Source organism: Mastigoproctus giganteus, chromosome 5, assembly GCF_048544385.1.
Source record: "Mastigoproctus giganteus isolate SK-2022 chromosome 5, ASM4854438v1, whole genome shotgun sequence".
Taxonomy (NCBI): Eukaryota; Metazoa; Arthropoda; class Arachnida; order Uropygi; family Thelyphonidae; genus Mastigoproctus; species Mastigoproctus giganteus.
The window spans coordinates 168,772,836-168,782,840 of NC_143579.1; the positions used below are offsets into that span (position 1 = coordinate 168,772,836).

The following is a 10,005-nucleotide window of genomic DNA, read 5'->3' on the forward strand; positions in this document are numbered from 1 at the left end:
ATCTCAGACCACCATAGTCACCTTTACGAAAGCAAAAACCCTTCCCTTTACCCTTGATGGTAGTTACCTCTTTGAGTAAATCCCACTTCAGCACATTGTGCTCATTGCCACCTAATGGTTCCTTTATCTGCAGATTCTTAATGCATGAAGGATCACTACTGATAATCAGATCAAGAGTATTATTCCCTCTAGTTGCCTCCCGAACATGCTGATGTAGAAAACAATCATCCAATAAATCCACAAAAGCCTTGCTAGTGTGTGAGTGACCAACCCACAAATTCCAGTCAATATCTGGAAAATTAAAATCCCCCATTATAAGACTTTCTGATTTACTGGCCCACTCATTTCCCTGTGCAGTTTCCTATTATACTCATCAGAGTCATTAGGCCTATAACACACTCCTACTCTCAATTTTGATCTCCCAATTTGTATGTTACACCAAACTGACTCGACACTGCACTATCCAGCGATGTCGACTGGCTTCACTTCCTTGGATTTTATATATTTTTTTTAACTAATAGCATAACCCCTCCTCCCCTCCTATTCTGTGTATTCTTCTTTTACACATTGTACTCTCCAAATTGCAGTTCTACATTCCTTATATCTGTGTGACACCACGTCTCTAATATCCCAACAATATCTGCCTTTGATGTTTTGAGCAATACCTCAAATTCATCAAATTTATTTACCAAACTCCTTGCATTGGTGTACAAGCAAGTATATATGCACCTGTTCCTATTCTTAGCTACCCTAACACAACCCATGTGTTTACTTGTGCCACAATGACTTCCAGCAGTCTCTGAAATACCCTGCATCTTGTTTTCCAGGCTGCTGCTCATTCCAATAGAAGCAGTGCAAGAATCCCTTTCACCTCTGCCAATGGCTACTGTTAATCTATTAGTCCTTGTATCCCCACAAGCTAGCAATTTTTCGACCCACCTAACATAGCATCAGCAAATATTCTTGCACCCTTTCTATTTAAGTGTATCCCATTCCTGTAGAAGCAGTCTCTCCTGTTAACAAGTACAGACCAGGCTGAAAAAAATTCGACCCCTTGAGCCTTGCACAATCTTTCCAGTGCTGAATTGATCGACAAGGCTGTCATCATATACTCCCTCGTATCGTGTCTGGGCAGAATTGTAGGCACTTTCAAATTAAACCCTAATTCACGCCTTTTTTTCAACAGTGACATGTACTTGTTAAGTAATTCTGCCGGTCTCCTACTCTTAATATCATTAGTGGCAACGTGTACAACAATATCACCTTTTGTGCCCTTAAAAGATGATATCTGCTCTACAATGTCATCAACCTTTGCCCCTAGCAGATATACCTTGGTCCTGTTCCACCTATCCTTTATACATAGCATGTTCCCCATTTCCCTGACAATAGAGTCATCAACAACTACTAGTTCCTGTGGAACCAGCACATTCTGCCTTGGGGTTTCCGCTGTGTTGTGTGATGATCAAGTGCAAGCTCTAGCGTTGATGTGGGCAGCTGAGAGCTTGATGGGCCCCTCAATTTAGATCCTTCGAGGGAATCCACCCTGTCCTTCAAGCTCTCATATAGGCCCATAACACTGTTTGTCGCCTCATTTCCTCACATTTTCATGCACAAAGACATCCCCCTCCCCTTGGCAATATCATGTCCTACTTGATTGCTCCACAAACACCAAGCAAGCAATGCATTTTAAAAGACTGTGATTCAGAGGGCAACTGGAGCCTTTTGCTTTGCTGCTCTGATCTGAGACATGATTTCAATTTCAGGACAAAAATTATAACCCTAAACTTGTATCCCAATGCAGTTGTAACACTATATATCTATATTTTTTTTTTCGAAATCAGGTATTATCTTCGAATTTCTTTATATAACTTCCGTATCAGTTATGTATTAATTAATTTTGTTACGTTTGTAAAATCTAAGTCGTTATATGTATTTAGTTAAAAAAGTACAATTTATTTGACAATGAAGTTCAACAAGATTAATAAATTTTACTGATTAATCGATAATATTATATACTATACTATACTAAGCTAACGCTATCTAGTTTGGGATATGACGTTGTATCGTATAACAATGGCGGCAAGTTACGAACAGTAAATCTACTGACACTTTAAGTATTAATTAACTTATAAAATCTCGCTGTCTCAATTCAGAATAAACCAAGGATCTTGACTAGGTGTATAAGCTACTTATAGAAAATAATTTAATATAACAATTAGTCAATAAAGCAGTTAAATATAGCTAAAAAACTTCCCATTTTCCAGCTCTGTAAAATTTGTAAAACACTTGGATTGGATACCCTTACCGATACTAAGTAATAACCTACAAACTCTCTATCTAAGTTAAAATTTAAGCTGTCATAACTAGGAATATAAAGCTACTCTAGAAAATAAGTTATGCCAATTTAAGTTAATAAAACAGAAAAAACTTCTCAATTTTTCTGAGCCATAAAAACTTCGCCTGAACAAGGCTACTCTCGTTCCCACTTGCCATATACTACATGTATATGGCAAGTGGGATCTTATACTACATGTACCCCCTGAAGTTTACGTTCTTCCCCTCGGTGCATGTGTACCTCCAAAGTTTACATTCCCCCCCCCCGGTGCAAACACTCTGGATTCAACATGGTTCCCAAATTCTTTAACAGGGCTCTAATGTAAGCACCACATTAGAGAATTAGGAGAGAGAAAGTATCTGTTGAAAAGCGGTCGTAGGCGTTACTAGAGGAGGTGTCCATCTTTAATGACATCACAATTAGTTTGGTGCCATGAGGCGGAATTTGAAAATTTTTCCATACTGCAAACAAGTGATGAACATTTTCTCAAACAATACTTGAAGGCTTCATACGTGAAATAAAAAAAAGAATGGACTATCCTCATAATGGTATGTTATCTGAATTGAGAACTTTATTATTAGTAAAGATCTGTGTGCATTGATTTGTCTCTTTAGTATTAGTATTCAAATAAAAGACTTTTGTTCGTTAAAACTGTCTTTTAATGAAGATATTTAAATTTTAACCAGAATAATTACATTTACCTTATAATTTTCAGATATGGGTATTTATTTTCAAACTTTAACCACAGTCAGCAAATTTCATTTAACTTTTAATTTCTCCTCAGAATTTAAAAATTCATCTCATTGAAATTAATTTCAAAACTTTATAATTTTTCATAGTATTCCCATTTAGGGTACCTACCCATAAAGCTCATAGACCTCAGTTCAAATCCCAGCAAATGAAATTATTTTTATGAAAAAAAACGTAGCATCATCCAGCAGCAAAATTTTAAAAAATAAAATAAAATAAAATAATGAAGTTCGGCCTTCGCAAAGGATTATGGGAAGCAGCAGTCGGAAAAAATATCGGAGTGGAGAGTCATGTGGTTGTGCAAAGGATCATGGAAGGCAGCCAGTGCCACTGGCGGTGAAAACATACCAGAGTCCGGGAGAGGCGAGTCACTTGATCGATGACGTTATCTGCGCAAAATGATCGCTGGAGATAGTTGGGCCACCTAGCGGCAGCCACAATTAAAATCAGTTCAAATCACCACTACTTCTACTTTCTTTTAGAGGTGGTTAAAAATTTACCAGCACACCCCTGCACTAGGGTCTCTTGGGACTTAACTAATGATAAAAAAGAATGCAGCAGAATAGATTAACTAGAGCTGCAGACTGAGGTAAAATTGACTTGCATTGCTTCTATTGGAATATGCAACAGCCTAGAAAGCAATGTGTCACGGATTTCAAACCCTGTTGTAGGTCATCATGGAACAAGTACATACATCAGCTTTATTAAGATAACTAAGATTTAGAGCAGGTGGATGTACACTAATGCTAGGAGCATACTAAATAAATTTGATGAATTTCAAGTACTAAATTAAGTAATCAAATGCAGACATTGTAGGGATATCAGTGACATGGAGTGACTTAGACATATGGGTTACAGAATGTGAATATTGGAAGTACAATGTGTTCAGAAAGGACCGGAAAGGGTAATGTTCATAGTTAAGACACCCATTTGCTAAAGCTAAGGCAGTTCAACTAGTCAGCATGGTGGCCAATGCAGTGTTAAGTCAGTTTGTGACATAAGCACTGGGAAAGTGAAAATGACAGTAGCAGTGTGTTATTATAATCTCTGTTCTCTCAATAACAAACAGTCATAGAGAGAAATAGGGTGAGCCAGTGAATCAGAATGCTTTTTAATAGAGGATTTTAACTCTCCAGCTATTGACTGGAACTTGTGGGTTGGTTGTTTGTTGTTGTTGTTTGTTATTTGGTTTTTAGGAGCATTAGCAACTAAGGCCATATTGCTCTGGGGTATGCGGTGGTCATTCCTTGACCTTTCTGCATCCTCTGTATTTGGTGGTGACGGGCTTGAACCCCGGTCTAATCAAGAAGCGTGTACTACGCACTGCTGCTCCTTCCCACCTGGCTAAATAGGCGCCTGTGGGTTGGTCACTCAAACACTAAAACTTTTGCAAATTTATTGGATGAAAGTTTTGCACAGCAGCATGTTAGAGAGGCAACAAGAGAAAGTAATACTCATGAAGTGATAATGAGCAGTGATTCTTCATACACAAATAATCTGCAAATAAAAGAACCACTGGGTGGCAATGAACACATTGTATTGTGATTTACTTAAAGATGTAACTACCATCAAGAGTAAAGGAAAACGCCTTTGCTTTCGTAAAAGAGACTTCAGCAGGACCAGCTGATGTTTCCAACAACAAAGTCTAAATGGGAAGCATTCAAAGAAATAAATGGGAAGCATTCCAGGTATAGACCTAAATGAATATGAGATGAACTAATAAGGCTTGTAGCAGAGAAGAAAAATGCATGGGAGGCATATAAATTATCAAGTGATACAAAAGCCTATGCTAGATATAAACTAATCTGTAATCAAGTCACAAAGGAGGTTATGGAAGCTAAGGCAAATTAGGCAAATTCTTTAGCACCGGATGCAAAGACAAACAGTAAAGGACTCTACTTGTGAACACTAGAAGGAAGTGGTTGAATGAGATTGGTCCACTTGATATTGACAGTCTTGCTGTTGATTATCCTGCTGACCAACTGAATAAGTATTTTGAATCTACATTCACACATGATGAATTCTTTAGGGAATGGGATGCCAGAAGTTTATCAAATTCTAACAGGGAACAAAATGATTTTATGATCACTGAGCAGAAATCAGAAGAAAATTATTGAAGTTAAACATAAAAAGGAACCTGGGATGGATGAAGATATATCTAATTATATTAAGAGAGGCAGAAAAGTAGTCAGACCTTCAGCCATAATTATAAGCACATTCTTAGATTTAAGTGAGATCTGTATGAACAGATGATGTGCGAATGTGGCCCCAATTCATAAAGGGGGGGGGATCAAAGGGTGACCTGAGTAATTACAGACCTGTTAGCTTAACTTCTGTTCCAGGGAAAATAATGGAGTTACTAGTTAAGTGACTCCATTATTTCATATGGGACCATCTAGACAGGAGTTCAGTTATACGCTGAAAGGACAGAATTCATGGGATACCTGGTTCCTGGGCAGTGCGATGCTGTCACCCCTCTCGTTAGCGGACGAACCCACCGCTTGGCAGGTATATAGGTACACTGCATTCGTGTAGACAGTAATTCGATGTCAGTATGGATAAATGTCATGAGTTAACCGACTTTGAAAGAGGGATGATGGTGGGTGCTTGACGCATGGGTCACTCTATTGTGGAGGTGGTACAGAAATTGCACTATTCCCGTTCGACAGTATCAAGAGTGTATCGGGAATATGTAATTTTCTGAATAACATCTCATCATGGGCAGCACTCTGGGTGGAGAAAGGTGGTGGATGAACGTAGCTATCGATGTCTGTCTCACATTGCTTCAGCCAACCAGAGAGCAACAGTGGCACAAATCACCGCCGATTTTAACAAGGGAAGTGCCAGAAATATCTCCACCAAGACTATCAGGTGATTATTTACCACAATAGGTTATGGGAGCTGCCGACCCACCAGAGTCCCATTGCTAACACCACAATACGATTCCCATTTCTCTACACCTCAACTGGGCGAAAGAACATTGGCACTGGACCTTGGAGACAGGTTTCCCTGTCCAATGAGTCCTGTTTCCAGTTATTTTGAGTGGACAGGATGGTGCGTATCTGGCAGAAACCGCACAAAGCTATGCACCTGTCATGTCAACAGCGAACTGCTTGGGCAGGTGGACGGTCGGTAATGGTCTGGGGCATGCTCAACAGGCACATGTTGGGACCTCTGGTACATCTAGATGCATCTCTAAACAGTGTAGGTGACATGTCCATCCTTGCAGACCATCTGCATCCCTTCATGGTCATCGTGCACTCACAGGGCAATGTTCTCTTCTAGCAGGATAATGCACCTCCCCACAGAGCTGTGGTGACTAGAACATGGTTTGAAGAGTATTCTGCAGATTTTACCACCATGGAATGGCCTCCCTGTTCTCCGAACATGAACCCTCTGGAGCATTTTTCGGATGCTGTGGAAAGGTCCATTCGAGCTGTTTTGTCCACCCAGGGATGCAATGGAATTATGCACAGCGGTGCAGCAAGCATGGATGGAAATACCTGTGTAATGCTTTCATGAACTAGTGGACGCAATGCCTCGCCATGTGACTGCCCTTATCCAGGTGAAAGTTGGGCCTACCTGTTACTAGGTAGGTATCCCATGATTTCTGTCTACTCAGTGTACTTTAGTCACAGCATGTATTTGTTAAGGGACGATCTTGTCTGACCAATTTGATTGAATACTATGATGCAATAACAGATGTACTGTAGGTTCTTCTGGAGAAAAATGGAATTATACGAGAAACGGCTGTTTTATTAAAGGGATATCATGCCTAACTAATTCAATACCCTATTATGAGTTGTCACAAAATAACTGAATGCAAAAAGAGTAATTTTGATATAGTGTATTTCAACTTTGATAAGGCTTCTGATACCATCCCACACACACACACCGTACCTTTTCTATAAATTGAACAGTGTGGGAAGATACTATGATAGATAAAAGGTTGGTTAAATGATATAAGACAGTGTGGCTTATATCATTTAGCAACTGGCTAAATGATATAAGCTAAATGTGGAACTCAAGAGCAACTGGCTATTGCTCTTGAGTTCCACAAGGTTCAGTGTTGTATCTCATGGTTTATAATTTTTTTTTACAAACATTGATAAGAGCTTAATAAGTTTGACAATGTTGCACTGTCATTATTTTTAATTAGAAAGCTATAGCTTTAAAAAAAAAATTCTTTAGAACATTATTTTCTTACAAAAAGTATGCCACACTTTTCCATATTAATTTTCTGTGGAATTTTTGGTTTCTCTTCAACTTCACCCACTTTGCTACAAAGATATGGTCGTAAGGTAATTCAGGCTTTTTTTTTTTTTTCTTTGATGCAAGACTGTTGTAACTCTTAATATTGTCTCAAAATTAAGAATAAGTTTTTTGTCCCCAACACCTTAGATTTCTTTATTATGGGAATTTTTACCAGTTTTATTAACAAACAGTGTGATGTAATGTTCTACAAGTAATTTCAGAATTGTTAGGTTTGTCTGATGAATACTTATTTTTTTTATTTTAGAGATGATGAATGTGACAAAGCAGAAAGACTTGAGTGGATTTTATAGACATCTTCTGAAACAGACCACAGGAGAAGAAAAAATACCAGAAGTAGGAGAACGAGAGGAATTGTTTAAGGCTATTATAAAAGAAAAAGAATCTCTTAAAAGACTCGAGAGTGATGGTGGTGGTGGCAGCAACAAAAAATGTCAGTTGAAAGAAATGGAGAATGCAGGAAGTGATTCATCTTCACAACACTACAGAACAAATCCAGAAAACTTACCACAATCATGTAAGGTATCTTCAACAAAAAGCAGTAAAATAAAGGAAACTCTTGGTGAAATTAGTGAAAATTTTGGTCTAAAACATCAGTCCTCACATAGCATGAAAGATAATGATAGCGATATTTCTTCTAGTTCTGATAATTCAGATGATGAAATTATTCATCCTCAGTATAAAACTACCTCTTTAGTTACAGCTTACAAAGTGAAAAAATCTACACTGAATAGTGACTCTTGTGAATCAGAAGACAAAAATGTCTCGCCTTGTAATCGTTCAAAAAATACGACTTCTGATAAGCAACCAAAAACTGTATTAAAAAGGCACACACGTGGAAAAGCTGGTTTACCAGATAAATGCATAATTTCTTCTAAAAAATCTAGAAGTTGTTCCTCCAGTCCCATTGATAGTCATGAAAATTTACATGACACACCATTACAGATACCAGTAAAAGGTGACGAAACAAAATATTCAAATAAAAACAATGACAAAAAAGACTCAGACAATAAAAAAGAAAATGTGGCAGCACAGCTTCATTCTAAGAAAGACAAAAAGGCAAACTCCAGTGAAAATATGGACAAGGTCAGAAATTCCAGGTTTGCAAAAAGAAATGTTGGCAATGTGTTCCAAGAAGCTCGAGCACGATATTTATCAAGAAAGCAAGCTCGATTACAAACTGAAGTAACATTTAATACATCTCTAGCATGACATTTTGGGAAGAGTTGTCATTCTGTTTAGTTTAAATAATCTCATATATGAAATGAATGACTATAATTGTTAAATATTTGTATAATTTTTTTTTTTTTATCTAATACTCAAGGTATATTGATTTACCTGAGTATTAGATTAATTTACTCTTTATGCCAACACTACCCAGAATGATATAAATGCATATAAAAGTCCATTAGTCTCTCATCTGATGGTCCAGAAAATTTGACATCTAAGTGAACAAAGTAGTCCACTCAGATATGCCTGATTACTGGATTTAACCTTTAAGAAATTTAAGGAATTTTTAACCTATTTGTATGGTCATCTCACTTTAAATTTTTGCCCCACCACCTCACCTCCCTCTAGTTTAAAAATTTAAGTCAAATTCATAGTCAGAAAAATTAATTTTGGAAGGCCTCACCTCCCTGGTTAAAAATCCCTGATTTAAACTCAAGAGCAATAAAATTTTTGGCCATGCTTAGGGATGTTTTTTTTAGAAAATTATATGATTATCTGCTACCATTTATGAATAAAATTAGCAACTCACTGATGATGATGATACGGGCCTGTAATGGTTTTATTGTCTTAAATATTTTAACTGTTGTACAGCAATTCTTGCATGCTGATACTATATTCATATCTTTAATAGCAGGATTTTGGAACAAATAAAAATAATAATAGAGTGACAATGTTAATAATCCACTTAACATGGGTTGCCACTGTAATTTTAAGTGCATAGATGTTTCTGATGTTTCAAATGGGGCAATATAATAGCCCCATTTGGTGACAACTGCTACTTCAAATTCATCAAATTTATTTAGTTTCTAGCATTAGTGTATAAGCAAATAAATATGTACCTGTTTGTGCTGTTATTAAACCATTGACACAGTCCATATATTTTCTTGTCTCGTTAAGACTTTCAGTAGGCCGTGGTATATCCTGACCTTTCTTTCCATGGTGTTATATGACTTGTTCCAACAGAGCACTGCAGGAATCAATTTTGCTTCCATTTAACTAAACTGTTAACCCTCCTTCACTTTGTGCCCTATGTTTTAGTGTGTTAAGCTGACAGTATTCAGGAACAAACATGCTTGTGAGACATCTGTAAGACGCTTTTTTTTTCCGTTTTAAATTATTAAAAAATTACTATTTTTCATAGTATAATAATAATGTTTTTGTCATATTTCTTAGAATTTTCAGTCACCCAGTCCTTGAATTGAAACACAGATGCTTATATGGCATCTACCAAATTCTGTGTGAATGGCATGTGTTTTTGTTGGCTGTTCATGTTTAGTTTCTGTGAAGCCAGCAAAACCAAAGCTCTGTGGCATGGGTTAGACAACTTTTAGTGGTGCCTTTTAAATGCAAAAAAAAAAAAAACTTCTAATTCATAGTATACTAAAATTGAAAGCACTGTATAATTATTTTGAGAATGT

At 37.1% G+C, this 10,005-nt stretch overlaps 1 protein-coding gene across 1 annotated transcript in view; it reads left to right on the forward strand.

Moving 5' to 3' along the window:
• Positions 1–9,175, forward strand: part of LOC150085824 (uncharacterized) — an 81,364-nt gene extending 72,189 nt beyond the window's left edge. The window contains exon 6 of the mRNA XM_090373506.1: positions 7,605–9,175. Within this exon, the coding sequence (XP_090229632.1) occupies positions 7,605–8,569 (965 nt within the window). The 3' untranslated portion in view covers positions 8,570–9,175. The remainder of the gene's footprint in view (positions 1–7,604) is intronic.
• The last annotated feature ends 830 nt before the right edge of the window (positions 9,176–10,005 follow it).